The sequence below is a fragment of the Cryptomeria japonica genome, chromosome 4 (genome assembly GCF_030272615.1).
Source record: "Cryptomeria japonica chromosome 4, Sugi_1.0, whole genome shotgun sequence".
Taxonomy (NCBI): domain Eukaryota; kingdom Viridiplantae; phylum Streptophyta; class Pinopsida; order Cupressales; family Cupressaceae; genus Cryptomeria; species Cryptomeria japonica.
In genome coordinates this window covers 678,066,311-678,088,545 of record NC_081408.1, presented here as the reverse complement: position 1 = coordinate 678,088,545, position 22,235 = coordinate 678,066,311, and the positions used below count along the sequence as shown (strand labels likewise).

The 22,235-nt window shown below is 33.5% G+C and overlaps 1 protein-coding gene across 6 annotated transcripts in view; it reads left to right on the top strand.

The window, feature by feature from the left end:
- The window catches only part of LOC131046863 (uncharacterized), a 42,017-nt gene that overhangs the window by 9,864 nt on the left and 9,918 nt on the right, over positions 1–22,235 (top strand). The window contains exons 1-13 of one of the 6 annotated variants that reach the window (XM_057980657.2): positions 3,631–4,013; positions 4,267–4,380; positions 9,157–9,239; positions 9,374–9,458; positions 9,559–9,645; positions 12,362–12,423; positions 12,606–12,811; positions 12,902–12,962; positions 13,250–13,427; positions 15,117–15,155; positions 15,270–15,331; positions 15,890–15,926; positions 18,738–18,787. In XM_057980657.2, the coding sequence (XP_057836640.2) occupies positions 3,960–4,013; positions 4,267–4,380; positions 9,157–9,239; positions 9,374–9,458; positions 9,559–9,645; positions 12,362–12,423; positions 12,606–12,811; positions 12,902–12,962; positions 13,250–13,427; positions 15,117–15,155; positions 15,270–15,331; positions 15,890–15,926; positions 18,738–18,787 (1,118 nt within the window). In that variant the 5' untranslated portion in view covers positions 3,631–3,959. Of the gene's footprint in view, positions 1–3,630; positions 4,014–4,266; positions 4,381–9,156; positions 9,240–9,373; positions 9,459–9,558; positions 9,646–12,361; positions 12,424–12,605; positions 12,812–12,901; positions 12,963–13,249; positions 13,428–15,116; positions 15,156–15,269; positions 15,332–15,889; positions 15,927–18,737; positions 18,788–22,235 lie in introns of those variants that run through there. The other 5 variants (XM_057980661.2, XM_057980659.2, XM_057980662.2 and 2 more) reach the window with 5 other exon arrangements.

The window sequence follows — 22,235 nt, the reverse complement described above, 5'->3', positions numbered from 1 at the left end:
GTGCACCACTATTGGGGCATTTGTCAACAAGTACTAGCGATTTTGAGTTGACGGTTACTGGAACATCTTTAGTTAGGTATCAGGCGACACTTTGAAGTGTGTACTTTTTGATCTTTGTGCGCATAATTGATTCCACAATGTGCATCATTGCTACACAAAAGCTAGATCAATAGCTATAAGTAGTTAAGTCATATACGCAGACAACTAAAAATAAAAAATCAAAATCCGATGTACCATTTAGGATTTGTGGGTGTATAAAGTTAGCTATGACATTTATTAGTGTGTATTGCTTTAGGGCTTGCGATGCATTTGTAATTATCTTTCTACTTAAAATTTAGAAAAAGCATCTCCCCAGATTTGCATCTTTATAAGAACATCGCAACCAAGAAATCTCCTAGCCCACGAAGTGCCACGTCCAACATAAACTATTTTGTTTCTTGCATATATGGATCAAATTTTCCTTTCAAAAGAATGAAAATGAAACAAGAAACTTTCAAAATAATTTAGGCTAACGCAATAAATTGTACAGTGACAAGAAATTAATTATAGATCAATTAAATGTGATAGAAATTGAAATGGGAGTGTTTTGAGGTTGAAGTATGTTTTGTAATCAAATTTGATGTTGGGAGGTTTTGAAAGCCAATTTGTTATTTGCTTGGTTTTGAATTTAATTTGTAAATTTAATTTTTGTGTATATAAAAATGTTTTTTGATTTAAATTTCAATTTTAATTGTGGAAATGAATTTGTTGATTATTAATCTTTTGTACTTGCAAATAAATATTCTTTTTGATAAGTCCATTTGCAATAAAAGAGCAGTTTTGTTGATAAACATGTTTGTGAGCTTATTAAGTAATGATCTTCTTCTTATGTCAAGTCCCAATTTAAAATTAAGAGCTTTGACAATGATTGAAAACACACCAACAACTATGTAGTATGCTTATTTGTTGCTAATAATGCATATGTTGATGTGGACAACTAATGTGATAGGTGTGTTCTTATGCTTCTCAAATAATGATGTAAATAATGAATAGGAATTAACTCGTGATCAAAAGTTAGTTATATTTCTTCAATACAACACCTTAATATAAAAATCTCAATGTTGTGAACTAGTTAAAAAGCATCAAGTTAGATCTATTTTAAAAATTAATTTGAAAAAAATGAAGTTATTTCAATTTGAATCAAAATCCTTTGTCATTCACAAATTTATCTTGAATTAGCAAGCAAATATTTTTAAGGCATCACCACATCTTTATGAAGCTGTCCAAAACACCTCAAAAAATAATTAGACTAAAACATGTGTATCAAAGAATATATTACTTATCACCAATGTCTTTCTTATGATTAATTGTTTCTTTGATGTGATTTATGAAAATGAATACTTTGTCACCAATTTTTAAATACAAAGATAACAGCTCTTAATACTTAATATCACAACTAATAGGGGAAAGGACCCACTAGTTGTGCACCCTAACTTCACGCTTCTCAAAATCCTACTTGGAAATTTCAAATCACTTTGATTTTTTTACAGCAGCTTACTTGGCAAGTCCCCTGCTTATAACTAAGGTTTCAGGGCCACATCATCAAATATGATGCCACATCAGCATGCTTTTTGCCAAGGTGTCCAAAACAGCCCCCCCCAAAAGTGAGACCAATAGGCGTGCAAAAGAGACCTCAATAGTTGTGCAGCTGATATGGCATCCCCTGATTGGTTACTTTTTACAATATTAGTACATTTCTTAACAACTATTGGTACATTTCCCAACAACTGTTGGTACATTTCCTAACAAAAATTGATCTTTTTTGTTTCAAACAATAGATTTTATTTGTTCAATTTTTGGAACAAAAGGTATCAACAACCCTCACAATAATTGGTGCATGCTCAACTACTGAATCCTTTCCTATAGATAAAATTATACAAAATAAAAGAATATAATAACATCACATCATATTTATCTATGGAATCCTTTCCTCTACTTACACACTAAGTATTGCAATAAAAATAATACAAAACCAAAAGGTAGAAAGTATCAGCGGGTAATTCCTTTTATTGTTACTTTACGGTGTGTAAATCGGTCTTTAAAGGCCGGCTGAAAGTACGCGTTAGAGTTCCCCCAAGGCTCTACAACTAAAAGACTTGGATAAAATCCAAGTGTCCGCGTCCTAACGTCGTAGCTTATAACTGTATTCACAATCATAAAGAAACATGTGATACAAATTCTCGGCCTAATCAATCTATCCAAAACCATCGCAAAGTCAACCACAATCTTCCAAAAAACGGCGGCGTGCAGATACAATATAGGATTCCTTACCAATTGAAGTATAAGTATATTTTGAATGGCAATTTACAAGTTTGGAATTCCAGTGTTGTTGGAAAAGTCAAAGAGCTAAAAACACAGACATAAGCCATGAATCATGGACGGCCAACATTCCTATCATTATTTTGGGTACAGTTGTAAGTTTTGAAATGTAGTGTGATATAGTTTTTTCTAAGTTTTGTAGTGTAGTTATTTGGGTTATTCAATAAGAATTCTTTTCTAATTGGGATGAGGTTTTCTATTTGTGATTTTTTAAATGTTTAGTTGTTTTTTATTTTAATTCAATTTTTAAAAAAATTATTTAATTTTTTATTATTTTAAATATATTCTATACTATATTGGGATAAGTAATTGATGTTATATAATCTTCTTAATAGTGTATCACAACATTTTATTTAATACATGATAACGAAATTTCTATTCATCATAAAATCATAAAAAGTCATATTTATTGTGATTTATTTGTAATGTTTTTAATATTACTTTAATGTTTTGTCTTTATTTAAAACCATTGTAATATTGTAAATATGACTAAAATTAAGAAAGTTTTATTAACAAGTTTAATACATGATTATTAGAGAACTATTCATGTTTTAACTAAAATATACAATAATTATTTTTTCTCTTTTAAATTGGATCGATTTCACATATTTCAGTCTAACTATTTCAACTATAAATAGTACCTTTATTTTGATAAATATTCTATTGAATTACTTATTTCTCACACAAAGTATTGGTAATGAATTGGTTTAAAGATAATCTATTTACAAGAAACTTTAGATTTAATCTTAGGTGTGTTTTGATCATGAAAATATTAGTAGTTCAATTACTAAAAGAATGAGTGTTATTAACATGGCTCACGCTAATTGACCTTAATGGCTCATTCCATCCATACACTCTTATCATTATCTTACTATTCATTTATGGTGTTTTGACTATTTTGTAATTTCATACTATAATGGTTCTTATGTCTACTATATTACTATTTTGCTATAATATATATTTATATTATATTGTCATACTATTATCTTCTTTAAACTATTTCATTGTCATTTGATTATCACTCTTTCAATATTAGATTGGTGGAAAGTTAACATGCTATAATTTATTCTTGATTTAACATATAATATTTTTTTTGATATTTCTATAAATTTTGATACAATTAAAAAAAATCTAATTACATAAATACCAAACATATGTAAACCAAACTAATAATAAAAAATATACCAAACTTCGAGATTCTCCTCTTCCATGGTGACATGTGAGCGCTTGTCTTGTGGCTAAGATAATGAGGCAATTTAAGGCCAAATATAATCGGACCGCTTCAATCGGTTCTTCTTCCGAGGTCGTTAATCAACCACGTTATTGAATACCCCACCAATAGAAGGAAATATTTCGTCCCTAGAGAACCAACGTGGAAGTACAGGGAGCAGAACCAACACATCGGCAGATTTGCTTTGACAGGCACATGAAAGAAAACGAGTATTTATTTGGAGCCATTAAAACCCTACGGCAGCCAGTACCAATGAAATTTATTCTCAAGAATCCTCATCCTTCCCTTTTAAACAACAGCATTCTAATCATTAGGAGATCAAATTTTAAATCAAAATAAATCTCAATTCTCTGTCAAGTAACGGAGTGCCATGGCTTCGTCCAGTTCTCGTTCTGATTTTGACAGCGTCGACGAGATTCCGCGGGTGAACAATCTTTGTGCTATTACGTTTTTTTGTTGATTGGATTTTTATTTATTTGAATTCTGCAAAGTTTTGATGTGGTGAAATGCGGGGAAATCTTTGATTATATATGTAATTTGCCAATTTTTTTGTTTGAATTCTGTGAATTGGTGAAATCCATGTAGGAGTTTTGTAAGATTATGTTATGCTAATTTATTTCATTGTTTCTTCTGGGTTTGAAATTAATCTTTTTAATGCCTGTAATGGCGAAATGCAGTTCGGAGACGTGAGTTCAAGTGCAGCGTGGGAGCAGAGGGGTCAGGTTTATGAGCTCGTAGTGCAGGGCAACAGGGCTTTCCGTGACAGACAACTTGAAGATGTACCTATCATAGTCTCTTTTCTTTCTTTTCTTTTTCACTTTTTAATTGAAATTCGATTGAATTTGAAAGTTTAAGATTAATTAAAGATCTAAGGTTTCCACAGTCCACAATGTTAGAAAAAATGCTAATGGGAAAAAACTTGTGCACAGATTTTTCCCAAAAGCCTTATCTCTACGAGACAGTGATCGAATTCTACTGCAATTGTGCTCTTTATTTGTCAACCAAAATCTCATGCCTTTGTAACTGCAATAGATGAATTGGGTAATTTGAGGTGCTTTTTTTTTTTAACCTCGGGTGGGTATAGGCTCTTTTCTCGTGCAATTGTACTGACGTTTCACCGAAATACCCTGCTTTCTTAAATGCCATATGATACTAATGAATTTCGCATTTTGAAGTTGCTTTTTAACCTTATGTGGTCGTAGTTTCGTTTTTATTGTAATAGCTCATAACATGGCTTGTTTAATGCTCTATTAGATGCATGAATTTGGCAATTTAGGTTGTGTTTTTTTGCCAGGTTGTGGTAAATGTTAAGTTCTCATGCATTTGCACTTATACACTTCAAGGAAAATATTATGCCTCTTAAATACTCTGTGATACATGAATTCAGCAATTTTAGTTGTTATTTTGCAGAATAGGTTCAGGCCTTGTGCAGTTGCACTAATTTTTTAAGAAACGTATATTTTTTTTTATTGGAAGCAGAACAAATAATTTACATGAGCAGTTTACAAGCTACAACAGAAACATCTAAATTCAATTGCATCAATCCACATAACATTAGGAATAAATACCTGCTGGTTAAATTTTCAATTATAACACACAATTTATGTTTTAAGCAAATTTAGGAAAATACAGTGAATTTGTGTCCATGTCCACAAATCATCAAAGGAGGTCAACTGTATTGAAAAGACATTCATTTACATTAGAAAGAAGTTGGAGTACAAAGGACTCTATATTCTGAAAAAGGAGCAGGTTGCAGAAACCATGGGTATTGGAAGGTTACTTATCACCCAGCATCTAAGTATTGTAAAACATAAGTGAAGGAAGTGAACCTAAAGTTGTTCTGAAGATAGGTTATTATTTTAAAAGATAAATGCATGAATTTATGGCATAGGCCCTATTTTTTTCTTAGTTAAGGTAATTGGGAACATAATGAGCCCAAAATGATTCTAGGGTTGAACAGGCCCTATTCTTGGATGTGTTAGCTTAATGGATACACCATTTACCCCACAACACTTTGGACTAAGTCTAAGTTTGTTGGTTCAGCTTGGTAAGAAGAATTTTGGATTGAGTGGTGGATTAAGCCTCCTGCTAGAAATATGTAATGTTGAATGTGTGAATTGTAGAATCATGAGTTCTAAACTGAAAAATGGTGAAGAATGAGAAGTTTTATGGATCTTTAGCAGTGTTCCATGAAGATGTGTCCCTGGTGGTTTAGGTGACATCCTAGGGACACAAGGATTTGGAGGGGACATTCCTCTTTTTCAGAACTTGACAACCTGTTCCATTTGGCGCATAAAATGATAAAAAACCTTGAAAAGGTAAGAGGGGAAGGATTGTCATTGCAAATGCAGCACGTTAGATTTAATTTTTAAAAATTCAGCTGCTATAATTTTTTCAAGTTATTTAAATAGCTATCTCTCTACCATCCCAAAAATTCAACAAAATAAAAATCTTTTAGTGGCATGGTGTGATGGTTAAGTTGTGGTGTATTTGTTCTTGCCATTAAGGTTGAAACCTGTTGGGGTGGTAATTTTGATTGTTCAAATGGGGATGAAGCCCCCCGTTTTTGACCTCACCAGTTAATAGCTCTGGGTCAAAAGCGTTTATCCCTTCTTTAAAAAAAAATCAGCAAAACAAATTGCATCCAGAAAACCATTTTCCCACATCACATCTCTTGTCTTGGAAACTCAAAGAAACAATAATGTTATACATAACATAAAGAATATATAGAAAACAGCTCTTTATTGAAAAGCACATGGTTCCTTTTTTTTTTTTTAAAGAGAAATAAATAAAATCAAAATTTGAAATATTTAGAGCAAAGGGAAAGACTCGATTAATCACAAGCTAGGGCTAAGGGTCAAAAACTGTGTTGGTGTGAACTTGAATAATATACAAGGTAAATATAAAACAATCCTTTTGTGGGCTTTCAAAAGGGGAATCTCATATGCAAAATTAATGACTCACTTGGCGGTGACCTCAAAAACAACCTTTACCTTAGATGTGAAAGATGACACTTGGACACCAAACATTTTGTGCGTAGAGTGATAGAGAAATCCATTGAACTTAACAAATTTACTGCCAAAGTACACAGTTCTTGTGATTCTAATTAATTTAAGAAAATAAGGTAAAATAAGGCAATAGTGATATATAAATTAACTTGTTTCATGGAAACCTTGGTAACTATTAAACATGATGGTTAATAAACTGGTCAAACATATCGTCTATAAAGTTTTCTCTTACCTAAAATAAAACAGTATATTCTCAGTCAAGACATCTTGGACATAGAGGGTGGCATTGTGAAATTTCACAAAGCAAAGCAAATGAAAAGCTTAAATTTTCTCTCTTTACAGCAATCCTCTTTTGTGACATTTGATTGCATACAAAATTTATATTTCATGAAAAGGAGTATGCAAAAATAAAGTAGAACACACATGTTGGAAATCAGATGTCAAGAAATTTGTGACCGGTTTGATTTGCCTAAAATTTTTGTGTAACAGTAGATCTACTGGGTGACACTAATGACCATCAAAAGTTCACAGGTGGTGCATGCGTTATTTCGTTGTTATAGATGGTTATATTTGATTATCTTATTCATTCTGTTGAGTGGTGCATTTTTATTGGGATCATTGAGTAAGTTTGTTCTTACATGTGCATCTATGCAATAGTTTCGTAGACTCTAAATGCTGGGGGTGTTAGGTTTCTAGCTCCAAGGTTGAGAAGAGGCAAGCAAATCAAATTTAGCCAATGGTTTAACACAATTTTTTTTGTTACCAAGGCAAACTCAAATGAAAAAATAAAATGGTCTATAAGATACTGGCATGTAATGTGTTAACAAATCCTTGCAAATGATTGAATACTGAAACTATTGTTGCATGTTATAATGCTATATATACTTCTGTGTAGAAGACATAACAAATGATGGGTTGGTACAGAAGATAGATTGCTTAATACATAAATACTCAGTTGTTAACTGCGAGATGAAAAGAGATCGAAAGTTTTTCTCTATATAGGGAATGCAAAAACATATTAATAGTAATATCTCAATTTCGAATAACAGCTATTTGATTTACAATTTTAAATATTTCTATATCAAGAATGCTGAAACTTCTTTAAGGATGTTAAAAGAGGTGGCTCAGAGTTTCAAATAGTTACGTTTTCTCACATTCTTTAAAAGAAATTTGCAAGAGAATTAATAGTATCAAGATATTACTGTAATAATTTAATAAAATTACAAATTAATACTTTTTGAGTTTGTAATGTCTCGTTTTTTATCAAAAAATACTGAATTGGTAGGCATTTAGACAGAACTGAGTCTTGATCAAGTGCTTTTTGGCAGTTAGAAGGGGTAGCTACGTCTTTCCGATTGAAGTAGCTTTGCTGGCCTGTTAAGTAGTTGCAATTTAAAATAAGGGTTTCTGTATTTGTATTAATCTTGCAGCTGTACGCACCTGTAGCCTTCATCAGCAAATGAGGTAGCGTTTGGTCATTAACTGCCATAAATTGTGGAGAGTTGTGTGCACTTAGATACCACCAAATGTGGAATTGACTTCCAGTGATATAGGATTGTATATTGGAGAGTATGGGAAGTACTGGGCATTGTGAGAATTACAAACCAAAAACTTCATTCTTAAAATGTTGCGGCTACAGCCATTTGGCACCTGAGATGAAAATCTGCAGTACTTCTATGACAAGTTTTTGAGGATGAAAACCTTCACTAACTAACAATATTGTAGGGTGTCAGAATAGTAGAATGGGATGTTGATATCTATAGGCATTCAACTGCATGTTCTTAGAGTTTGGAAGCTTTAAGGAGTCAAATGAGCATGCTGGGTAGGGCCTGTAAGTAGCCTAAGATTTGATGTTATTTATATTGAATGTGTGTATTTACATGAATAAAAAACACACACACGCACACCCTGAAAACTCACTTTGTTTATTGAAACAAAACATTTCATGATAACAGTTTAAATGTAAATTCATTATCTTCTCATAAAAAGATTATGTTAATATATTCAGTTATCGTAAAGGAGTATAATCTTGACTGCTTTTTATGGTTCTCTTTATAATTCAGGTCCAGACATTACTTATCAACAATCCAATTAGATTTTGCTTATCCATTAGTTAGATATATCAATCTCCTAGGTTTTGTGCACAGATGCAATCATACAAATATCGTAGGATAAATATTTGTGCTCAACATGATTACTGCAGAGCAGGGTATGCATTTTAATTTCACTAATTTGAAAACATATAACGCTCTTGAAAATGTGGACAGTATTGACTCATTTTCGCATTCATGATGGTAAATTTATTTCTTCCTCATATGCTATTGCAGTAATACTAGGCCAACATACTTTGATATATGTGATATTTGAGTAAAATTCTTGATTTATCGAACAGAAGAGCATTTGAGTTGGTGTAACTTAAATGTTTGTAATGAAAGGGAGGTTCTTCACATATGAAGAAAAATTTTGGAATTTTTGAGCTGCAGTATAGAGTTAAATGAACATTGTTTCTTTGGTTATTTCCTTAAGCATATTCCTTCTTGCAACTGTTTTCTTATGCAGGCCATTAGTTTATATTCAAAAGCTCTAAGATTGCAACCTAATGATCCTATAATTCTCAACAATCGCAGTGCAGCTTTTTATTGGTAAGGAGAAATTGTTCCTGAATGATTTCTCTTAGTATAGTCTGGATTCAAAACAATTAGAATTTTAGAGGGAAATAAGATAATGTAAGTTAGACATTCGCTAAATATCAAAATGGGTGTGGTTTCTATTACAGTTATAGTCAACGACTAAGGAACCGTCCTGCTGCATTGTCAGAGATTCAAGCATTGTCAGGAATGGACCCGACAGTACATTCAGAGGTATTGCATTAGGCTTACCTTCAACTTTGATACCTTGATATCTTTATACATTAGCCAGGGTGTTCATCTATTACCTTACGTTTTTTTTGTTGTGGTTTAGCTTGCCTTGAAAGATGCAGAGAAGGCGCTGAAAAGCCAAAGTGCTTTGCCAAAATCATATTATCGGAAAGCAATGGCACTAAAGCTGGTAATGTTGAACCTCCTGAATTGTTCACATATAAAATGTGTTAATGAAGTTATCAATGATTGGATTTAATGTATCCAATTATTCTGTCACAATGTTTGCTGAGGCAATTCTTTATTTTTCTATCTATGCTTCTTACTGTATAATTGTGAAATCCTTAGAACAATACAGTGGACATGAGTGATGAGATGTATTTGACTTATGTTATTTAGTAATTTTTTTTTTTTTTTTGAAATTGTACTGGGATATGTAGAAGTTAGAACATTAGTATTGAAGGTTTAGTGGGCTTGCATCAGTGTTGGGAACAAAATAACAAATTAGCTCTCTCTGTGGTTCCAATGCATCAAAGAAGGTAATTGTGGAATGGTTCAGATTTCCTATCAGAGCCAGAAGGGAGTATAAGCACTTTGATTGAAATCTAGGGCAATATTTAGAAATCCACTTATAATTAGATAATTGAGAACACATACTATAAGGACTATGAGGGGATAGTTGGCCAGGGCTATCAGAAGATCCAAAGCAGCAGAAAAATGTAAACTTCTCTGATTTAATACCCTGAGATAGCATGGATACGTCATGGCAATATTAACAAGATCTTCCTGATATCCACAATAACTCTGAGACGTGCAGGTTCCTTTGTGTTTATTCATACTTTGTTCAGATTTCTTTATCTACCAAGAGCAAATTTAAATAACTCTTTTAAACCATTATTGTTCAGTTCACTTAATGAAGTCCAATTGTTGGTATATTAGCTTCTTTAGCAGGATGCAACGGACCAAAACTAGTCCAAGGAATGTTTTATAATATCATTGTTATAGACAAATTGGCGCTCAAATGTTTGAGAAGTTGGTAAAGTTAATCCATCTCACAGATACAGCATGTAGAGAATGGAGACAAGTAGAACATAAGAAACATAACATACCTACGAGTGGTAGCAATAGGATATCTCCATTTGCTAGAGTATTTGCAATCCATATGTCGAGGAACATGCACACCAATGAATAATATATGATTGTAACTTCCACAGTATAAGAATAAGCACGACCAAAATAAAATTTATTGCTTATGAAAGAAATTAAGCATACCAAAATTGCATTAGCTGTTTTTTATTGAAGAGTCACAATTTTCCAGTTTGTGTACAATACTACAATGTCACCTGTTAATCATTGATGTGCACCAATGTTTCCATAAAACTTCATTAATTGAAATTTCGAAGTTTAATATGTGCTAAATCCAAGATCATTTGATGGCTTACCTAAAGTAAAGAATTCTGCTCCTAAATTAATTGCATATTTATATACTTTTGGTTTATTATTTATACTTCAAACTCAAAGCAATGTTTTATCTTCAACTACTACATACCCAACTGAATTAATTGATTTGCATATTCAAATGAACAAATCTATTTCTGAACATCATGCAACGATCTGAGGCTGATGTAGTTGTTCTGGTTGACAGTTAATATTTACTCCTTAGAAATCACCTTATTTTGCACCCAGAACTGCATGATACTGAGTATCTCATATTCAAAATAATGTTTATTACTCACAGAAGGAATTGAGCATATCAAAATTGCATTAGCTGTTTTAAATTGAAGAGTCATTATTTCTCAGTTTGTCTACTAATTCTTCCCTTGAACATTGTTATTTCGAAGTTCAATATGTGCTGAATCCAAGATCATTTGACGACTTTCCTTAAGCAAATAATTCTCCTACATTTTATTGCATATTTATATTCTTTTAATTATTATTATATTATTTATACTTCAGAGCATGGTTTTTTCTTCAGCCATTATGTACCCACCCACCTAAAGTAATTGATTTTCTTCTTCAGATGAATAAATTTACTTCTGAACATCATGCAATGACCTAAGGCTGATGTAGTTATTCTGGGTAGCAATTAGTATTTACCTATGTGCTGAGAAAAGGGGGATGGCTGGCCATACCCGGGACGGTTAGGGGACGTCATAGACGTCGCCAACTATATTGGGGACAAGGGGACGTCCCCTTTGAGAATCACTGCCATCCCCAAGTTTCCGGGACGTTTCCCACAAATTTTGCAATTTTGGGGATGGCGTAGAGATGTCCCTTTGCCGTCCCCAAGTCCCCGGTACGGGGACGGGGGATTTTAGCCCGGAGACGCATCCCCAGGTAATGTAGGTATTTACTTTTTAGAATGTCCAAGTCGGCATCCAAAAATGCATGAGTTCTGATTCTATCATTGTTATGTGCCCAATCCGGGTTACTATCGTTTCGTTCCATTCTAATATTTTTAATTTGATGCAATAGATATGTGATAACATATATGCTAGTAGCAGCATTGCATGTTTAGTACTTTACGTGACCATCTTCTTCACTAATTGTAACTTAGAAAGAGATTGGATTAATATCAACTATCTCTATGAGTTTTCATTATCAGTTGTATGCATTAACCCTCTCAATTATAAATTAGCAACATACCTCTGTAAACCATATCTGGTTATAGTTAAGGACATCCTCACCATATAAACAATTTCTTCTAATTTCTTAGGATGCTTTGCTTTACAAAATGCATGTGCTGCAAAATTTAGCTGATTAAATTTAGATGTTTGAAAATAATGGATGAAAATGGAATGACCTTAGTAACAATGTCGTCAAAGTGTGACTGACAGGATCTATCTGACCTGTTTTCATTTCTATTTCTCTAATTTCTATCCAATCTAATAAGCTATTCCTTGCAGTTAGAACGCTATAGTGATGCCAGGGAAGCATTTCTATCTGGGCTTCAGGTTGATCCTTCCAGGTATTTCAATTTCTTTAACAAGAGATCAGAGAAACCATTTTTCATAAAGGATATATGTCCTTGTTGCTATTAATCAGTAAACTGAATGATGTTTGAGTTTATTAGTTTCCCGCTGTTTTCTTTTTATAATAATCTTCAACTTGGCAATTTCTGTGATTTAACCTTGCTGGGATTTACTACAGCATTCCTATGCAGGAAGCAATTTCTGATTTCGACCAACAATTTATGTTGGGACCAGAGAATTCTAGTGGTAGAACTAGTCGAGCCAGAGTGCAACGAACTGATGATTTTGACTGTACTCTGTGTCTCAAGATGCTTTATGATCCTGTGACTACTCCATGTGGACATTCATTCTGTCGTGGATGTCTCTTTCAATCCATGGACCATGGTAAGATTGGGCTTATAAGAAATCATATTGTGCCAGTTCTGGTTATATTGGTTTATTCGTCCCTGCTAATGTTAAGCTTGGCAAATGTAGGTAATAAGTGCCCGATGTGCAGAACAGTTCTACTTCTAAGTCCTAGGACATACCCTTTAAGGTAGAATATGAAGTTACTCTTCTTAGCTTTGCGACTTTTTGCTTTTATTCAATTATTACTGTATGTGTCCACCTCCCAATTTTTTTAAATAAATGGAATTTAAGATTTTATAACCTGAGATTACTTGGAATAAATACAATCTCTTGCAATAAAGAGACAATGTAAAATCACATCAAGGCTTATTTAGACAATCAAGATCATTTCTCATGTTATTTTCTTTGGATTCCTTTCCATTTTGAAATGCATAGAAAGAATTTGCTTTTAGTGTATTAATTGGCTTCTCTCAGTGTGACTCTGAACAATATCATACAGAAAAATTTTCCTGAGGAATATGCTGAGCGGAAGGCTGAGCAGGATGCTTTGACACATCCAGGAATTCATATGTTGCCTCTATTTGTTATGGACATTGTGCTTCCATGCCAGAAATTATCACTCAATATATTTGAGCCTCGATATAGACTTATGGTGAGCTATTTGATGTTTTCTTACATTGTAAAGTGCTGTCATGAGTACAATGGTGTTAAGATGAATGAAATGCTTTACAATGGAAATTTCATCACTGAAGGTATTTTTGAGCTGGGAACCTTTTTCTTTCAGTATTAATAAAATATTTTTTATTTGCTCTTGAACTCTGTCAGCACATGCTAAGATACTGCAACGTAGACATGGATGGATCTATATCATTCTGTCATATGTTGTTTGTCTTTTTGTCTTTTTCTTACAAACTATTCCACTTCCTCAGTTCATTTCGCTTCACTTTCTGGTCAACATAGTACTTAGGCTTAAGAAGTTGTTCATTAACAGTGTACCATTTGGAATGAAGGCTCGTAGATAATCTACTAAGTTTCTGCTCTCAGTTGGATGTATCTATATCATTCTGTCATATGTTGTTTGTCTTTTTGTCTTTTTCTTACAAACTATTCCACTTCCTCAGTTCATTTCGCTTCACTTTCTGGTCAACATAGTACTTAGGCTTAAGAAGTTGTTCATTAACAGTGTACCATTTGGAATGAAGGCTCATAGATAATCTACTAAGTTTCTGCTCTCAGAATTTTTTATTGTGACGAACAATTCATGATTTTTGTACCATGTTTATATAATCTGATTTCTTCTTTCATTTTTCTTTAATGCAGCTCTATATAATTATTTGAGTTCTTCCATTTCGTTAAAATACAGCTCTATATTATATTTTATAGTAATGTCTTATTTTTTCTACTTTGTTGCATACATGTCAATGTATCCCATAGAATCATCTTTTTGTCATTATGGTTGTTACATACTTCATGGGAGAAATTTCTCAAATAGGTCTTTGTTTTCTTTTGAATCCAGCCTCCCACTATCTATTAATGGTAATTCAGTTCTTGTGAAGGGTCGCCAAGCATATTGATAATCACATTCTATCTGAAAGTTGGGATGCCATATATGTATATAGGTATTCTTGCATGCACGCACGCATGCATACACATGTACATGCTTGGCAATTCATATTAGGGTATTTAATCAACATAAGCATGGACTTTTGGGAAGCAAATTTTTTTGAGCTACTTTTACAAATTAGCAGATCCTTCAATAAGTTCATCAACAGAGAAGATGACAAGTGGAGAGCTGTAAATGTTTGTAATTGCCTAAATGTGGTTATAATAGACATTTCAAGCATAGTTTAGAAATATTTTTGCTCCTTTGAGAACTTTGCAGTGTACTTAGGTTGAAATAATATTCTTTTCATGCCTCATTTACATTTAATCCATTTTTTCCCCTGCATGCGTCATGTTTGAGGGTCAGAATATTTAAGTTTTTGTATTCTCTTGACTTGCAGCTTTTACCTAATGTGTCTTCATGCCTCTGCTGCTCATGCTGTTGACATGGCATCTCTCCCACTCTTACACTGCAATTCCTATGGCTTTATATGGCTTTGTTTTCTTGAAATTGCATGAATGTCCAATTCATGCTCCTGTAGAGAAATGCCAACCTTCTTCATTTGTTTAATTGCTTGTGTTTCATTCAGATGCTTGATTTCTGGTTTCTCTTTCTATTTGTTTTCTGTTGAAGTTATGCCTGATTAGGACTGTGTTTTCTAGTGGAAGTTTCCTTTAGTCTGAAACTGATTGACACATCAATGAAAATCAACTAATCATTGGCTTTATGCTTGAGCAGACAAGAAGGATAATGGAAGGTAGTCATCGTATGGGAATGGTAAGTCATCAATTCTCATCTGATTAGTGGAGATATTGTTGGAGTTGATGATTAAGTCTTTATGTTTCTACTCTGCTAAGATGTTATTAAGTTTTGATGGTATTGTGTATGCAGGTTGGAATGGATTCAACAAGAAGCTCTGTTGCAGATGTTGGTTGTGAAGTAGAAATATGCGAGTAAGTTCTAAAAGTCGTAAATCTTCCTTGGAAGCCTTTTTCACTTACATCTACAATGGATAGGAATGACATGATGAAATATAGTAAGAAAGATAAACCTGAAAATTCTATTTCTTGGATGACCATAAAAGCATAATATTGGCAACAAAAAGTATATCATGAGGTGAACGTGAATTTGATTCCAAACTAAAAACACTTTTCAAAAAGTAGCAAGGCCACCAACTTTTATGTATTTTCTTGATAGTTTTCCATTCTGTACGTTTAATATTTTGTTCATCTTTTTCAGTACAAATTACAACATCATCATTTTTGTCTCTCTTTTGTTTTAGGTGTCTGTTGAAGAGATGCTAACTTCCTTTATATCCTGATAGTATTTGATTGTTTGGCATAGTCATTGAACCACTTCCAAATGTCCTTTTTAAGTTTTTAAATGATAATCTTTATTGTGTCTCCTGTTTTATTGAATTTGTTATATTTCACTTTTTCCTCTCAAGTAACTGGTTGAAGGTGTGTTAAAATGTTTGCACCCTCAAGTAATTTCTTTATTCTTCTTAACAGGTGCGAGCCACTTCCAGATGGACGTTTCCTTTTGCAGGTTAGTCATTTGAGCGTGCTTATTTTTATGGGGGGTGGATTTTAGATATCCTTTTAAGAAGTTCACTTTGAAGTCTGACAGACTGACTGGTTTTTCATGGCCACGAATATCTTCTTTCTGTTCTCATTTTTTAGAAGTTTGGTATGAGTTCCTTTCACAAAATCCATTATTCCATTAATTGTTGTTGTTACGTTAGCTTGTCCAAGTCTGAGGAAGCATTTTAGGGTAGAGAGAACACAGACAAGCACAATGACACATTGCCAAGGATGCCTCAAGTCTAAATTCACGAATCTAGTTATACTTAGCAATTAGCAACTTTGGTGACAGTTTTGTGGATGGCTAACATAAGTAGGGGAGTGGTTTTACTATGATTGAAGATATTATTGTACTGTGGTAGAAGATATTTACAATTATTTGTTTGACAGGCCATTATTATCTTAACTTTCTCTATAACTTCAGAAACTTTCGTCTTAAAAACAAATGAATTTTTATGTGATTTATATTAAATGGCACATGTTAAGAAGATTGTTGGCATTTAGCAGCTTTGGTGATAGTTTTTGGAAGCACATGATTATGATTTTTGAATTTTAAATAGTGCTCCTCCCTAATCTTTAAACATTGTTTTTTAAAATATGTGGTGCAAATGCCAAATACCTATGGGCTTCTACGTTGGCTTTGATGTCAGCTCTTTTCTTGCAGTGTTTTTGTCTTCCTTGCGGCTTGTTTTCTTTCCTGACAACATATTTTCTTTCCCGACAACGTGTTTTCTTTCCCTTTTATCATGTTTTAACTTAGGTTTTGTTAATGCAAGAGAGATGTTTTGTTTCTAACGAGAGACGTGGGGAGATGTCAGAGACTGTGGCAGGATGTCCCCTACATATAGGGACATATTTGACGACATCCTCTGTTTTAGACCGAGACATGGCCCAGGGGGTTGAAGATGCATCCCCCTATAACACTGGCATTTTGAGCTATTAAAACCAGCCACTTCACTCTGGGATTCTCATGCCCCTCTCACAGACACAACTAGCATATTTTATGGCTTACAAACTCATCCAATTTTCGTCTTAAACATTGTACAGCTTGGAAAGATATCACTAATAGCAGCTACAATGAAGGAAAAATGTAGTAAAAACTATAATTATGAAATTAACTTGGAAAGAGGGGTATGACTAGCATAGAGGAAATGGTACTACCAGCAACAAAATATTTCCAAAACCTTTCAAACATGTCATCAAATCTCTTCACAATCAACACCCAAAACATTAGGCAATCAAAATACATCAAATTGATCCATCTTCAACAATCAACTGAAAATTCCACTGTGCAACTCAATGGTGATTCTTGAATGAAATCATTCTAACCAGCTAGGGGGGCTTTTGTCCTCAAAGCCAGCAATCTGAAGAGGGTTTTTGTCCTGAAGAAATTTTTAGAAGACCACAAGTTTTCTCCTTATGCAAAAGTAAATAACTTTTCACGGCTAACCTTTCAAATAAGCTCTCAACTTCCTTTTGTAACTTTTAGGAGGGAAAATAACAATAATAAAATATAAAATTCCTTTTTCCTCCACAAAGTTCTTTTTTTTTCAAAACAAATATTAATCCAATGGGCAAAAAAACACCCCTTTGCCTAGGCATCCCATTTGAAGCACAACTTATAACACATTTTTAATAAATAATTACATTAAGTTTCCTTTACAATATTTTCATCATTAGACCTAAGTAATAATTATTTAGTAACTAAATTATTTATCCAAGTTGCGGAGAGTATCAAAATGACAGAACTATGCAATTCTGACCATATCAAGGTGATCCCGAAGTCTTAGGAGGTTGAATTGAAACAACTGGGTGACTTTTTAAAAATAGCAAACTTCTCCAAGAAGTTTGGAGGGCCTCAAAAGGTTTGAAATCAATTTTGAAAGGAACAAAAAGATCACCAAAACCAACTGAACTCACTGCCATGTGCAACACCTTTGCTAGATTCATCCTGTGCTCTCCAAGAGCTTTGGAGTTCTCCCTTACTCACCAGTTAGCCTCCGCTAAAACTTGGAAAATAGGCTAGTTGTCCACAAACTGATCATTCTTGAGAAGGGGACATTACACAAATATTTGCTAGACCCTATATTTGAATTTCCTTTAAAATGAACCACAAACATCTTAGACAAGGAGAAGTTCAGTATTTGATACAGATTTCCTCAAAGAAGAGAGCTGATAGTGAAGCAATTACACATTTTCCGTCTTGATGGTTATAAGTAGAAGTTAGGGATTCCTTAACATTGTTGACAATTATATTTAAGACTTCTAACTTGAAACCACGTTCTTAACTTTCTGAAGTGAAGAATCTGAGGTGTTTTTTCAAGATTTTGACCATCTTTGGGAAGGATTTCTGTAAAGGATTTCATGGCCACTTACATTACAGCTAATTAATTGCTTAGAAGGACAATCATTGCTAGCTCTTGGAGATAAATCTTCTTGATGAGTCTCAGATTTAGGTCTAAGATTCTCTTAAAAGTAAAATAAGCCAGCGACACTTTACTCTTTTAAAAGGTATAACACTTTTGACTGTATGCCACAGATGTCATTTTTTATGCAAACTTATTTATTAGTTGTTTTATTTATTGGTTAGTCTCTGACTCTTTGTTGGGAAAATGTCATGAATCAGGCTAATGTTTTTTTTGTTAGACAGCTGTTTGTTATGAATTATACCTGTTTTACATGTGCACATGATTTGTCTTATAAATCTCCTAGTAATAATGGGACACTTTCAATTAATACTGTATTTTGACAATTAGAATTGGCTAATCTGCAACAGGTTGAAGGCCGCCGCCGTTTCCGTATTATTAGGTCGTGGGATCAAGATGGGTAAGTTTAACAGTCTAGTGGCAGTTAATAGATATTTAGCTTGATTTAAATTCAAAATTCTTTTGAAAACTGTGATATACGCTTGAAGTTTTGTTGCCTAGTTGCTTCTTGTTGATTCTGAACGATTACAGTCTAGAGAGTCCTGGTAACAATTGTGAGAAAGAAGTGGGGTATAAGGTGTTTCTGGTGCCAGTAGCTTTGCCAATCCCAAAGCATGATTTTGGGGAAGCCCTGGATTGATGGGTTAGCATCCTTCTGCAATCTGGTACTAACATCATTAGTGGTTCCAAGTTATGGCTGCTTGACCTTTTCTAGCTTGTACTCGTTATCATGTGATATAATACAAGTTTTTAATTACATGTAGTTTTAAAAAGCTAAATGGTATATCTCATTATTTAAGGATTTTGTTCTATAATACTCTGTGCCAATCCAATCAATGATATGGTTCTAATTAGCACATCCTTTTTGATTGGGTCATTTCCATATATTTCGAGTGTATGGTAGTATTAGTATCAGTTTACCATTAATCTTTGAAGGCTTTCAGTTTCTCTAAAAATGAAATACAAATAATTCACCTCAGATAATTCTTTTAATTTCTTTTCATTCTTATGCAAATTAAATTGCATGGAACGAAGTTGCTTATGGTTACACATGACAATTAAATAGAAAAACACACATACTTTGACAAGCTAAGACAGAAAAAATAATCGAAGCTCTTGTGTATTGTACCTTTCTTTTTTCAAATATGCCAAAATATGATTTTTTATTATAATAAAAAACTTGTTGATCTTTCCTGTAAACCATTCAATGGAAACAATCATTTAGTTGGTATGCATTAGGTGACTGTATTAGATATCCCCACAGCACTTCTAATCTGCATCATGTATATGCTGCAATGTAGAAAGACTTGGATATGATAGAAACCGAAGTGAGAATATTTGAAAGAGCATGTATAATGAGCAAATTTCCCTTTAATAATATATCTAAATAATTACACAAATTTATATGTAGCTTTAACTGAAATAAACTAAATTGTACAGGAAAACATATACATAATTTTATTCATCAAGAGTTGAAATACACATCTGTTCTTTTTGTTAGGGTGGTTACTCTATTCTCTTGCTGTTTTGAAACAATTTATCAAGTTGTGGAACACACTAGGAGGATTATGTGTATTCTGACACAACATGTGCCCATGCATAATGCTTATGCACTAGAAGTTCTGGCTAGGATAGTCACAGCCCACAGGTGTATACTGTACCCCAAATTGTACACACACTGCACATCCATTCTCGTATGCCCACCATTTGATATTGGTCAATCAAACAAGAGAAGTATCACAATATCCAACACATTCAGATTATACATATTTTTAATAATTTTGGGTAGTTATTAACAAACATATCTGTACATTCAACAAAAACCATTTATAATAAATAGGGTACTACATTTTTTAATCAAACTATTTACATTTCTAATATTTTATTTTGCATTTGCACCCATAAAGTAGAAAATTTATATTACTTTCACTATTGGGATTTCAATAAGGATTACACCCTATTTATATTTTCACCCAATATGATAGTACATATGTTATTTTCACGTTTGGGTACAAAGTTTTATAACACCATGCTTGAGGGCAGCTTGGGACATTCTTTTGTTTTTTATATTATGTATGGACTTGGCAGTTGGCACTTATGATGGATTCCATGTTTACAGACTAGGTCTTCTAGCCCTTAAATTACTTTATTTAGAAGAATAAAATGGTAGAGATTGCTAACCATTTTGGTCATGTCTGCTGCCTTGTTCCCAAGTTTATAACCAGATTTGCCCTTCAATCCCTGTATAAGGTGTTACCATTTCATTCATTTTGAACTTCATACTGACACCCTCTGCATAACAGTCATAAAGAAAAACCATACAAGTATATTATCTGCTGAAAGATGGAATAAGTTTAAGATGTCACCTGCTTCATAATAGCTATTGGACATGCAAAATTGATTTTCCTACATACATATATCCCTTTCCATGTCAATTAGAGGATAAGCGAAGTTGAACCTCTAAGGCACTAGTTTTCTTCCATAAGATAAACTTACAGGTCTTTGGAATATTCTCTGTTGTTATTGGCACTCATAGAGAGAAAAGTAGTTAAGGTTTTGATGTTTTTTCGCAGAGCTGCAGCAATGTAGAGTTTCTCTGGAAAATATCCGTGTAAAGAATTTTGTTCTGACATATTGAGTCGACTATTCCTTGATGATGAGTCAACAAGTGGGCTTGAAATGTCGTAGTGAAAATCTTTACAGTTATTTCCAGAAGAACTCTACAAGTATTTAGTTCTTTAATAATTTCTGGGAGCTAACATAAGCTATAACAATCCACATTATTTTATCTTGTGAGGAATACATCTTGACCTCCAAAAATTCCGTCGATTGCTTTGTGTAATGTATTCTACAAAACCATGTATAAGAATCATCCATTCATATCAACTAAAATGCAAGTTCATTGATTGTAATTGCTCAACTTGTACATAGAATGAACTTCCTCAGGGGCTTGTTGTGACATTTTCACACATCACCCCATTGCAAATGGGGACCCCCACTTTTTTGCTCGTAGGTTAGATCTTTTGCTTAGTTTGCTTAGCTTGGTAGTAGCTTCTTTAGTCATTAACCTTTTGCTTGTGAGAAGATGCAGTGCCTTGATTGTTAGGAGGTGGTCAAGTTAGGGAGTCATGTTTCATGTCTGGAGTACATGGTGGAGCGATGGAACTGAGTTTTAGAGACGAGGTAGTGGAGAAGTGCAAAATGTTGTTGTCAAGTTAGGAAAGTTGTCGACGGTGTCAATGTTTCAAGGTTGTCAAAGAATGAACTCAATGAAGTCATGATCATATAGAGCTTAAGTGGAGCAATCAATCAAGGAATGTGAAGTATTCTTAGAGGTGGATTTCAAGAAAAAGATAAGTGTGGATGAAACTGAAAATTTCATGAAGTGGTGGAATCCACAACTTGCTCAAATCCACGACCTCATGAAATCCATGATTTGGTGGAATCCTTGACCTTGAGGTGACAGCGAGTTTGTCCACCACCTCAATAAATCTATGCCCAAGTAGAGTCCACGACTTGGTGACCTTGAGGTGATGGTGAGCAAAGGTTGTACTTAATTGAATTTAGCCTTAGAATCCTCCAAGTTTGCAAGAAAAAGCATTGAAATGATCAACTTAGACAAACAATGAAGCAATCGACTTGAAGTGGAGGTCAATGAGTTTGTCCTTGAGTCACCAAAATCCACAACTCATGGAAATCCACAACCTAAGGAAATCCACAACTTAGGGGTCATGGGAAGTAGTGATGAAGGTAAGTTGCAAGGTCCCAATGTCTTGATGAGCGATAACGAATATGCCTTGGAGTGGATTGGATGGATATATCAACATGATGAAGGTGAGTGATGAAGA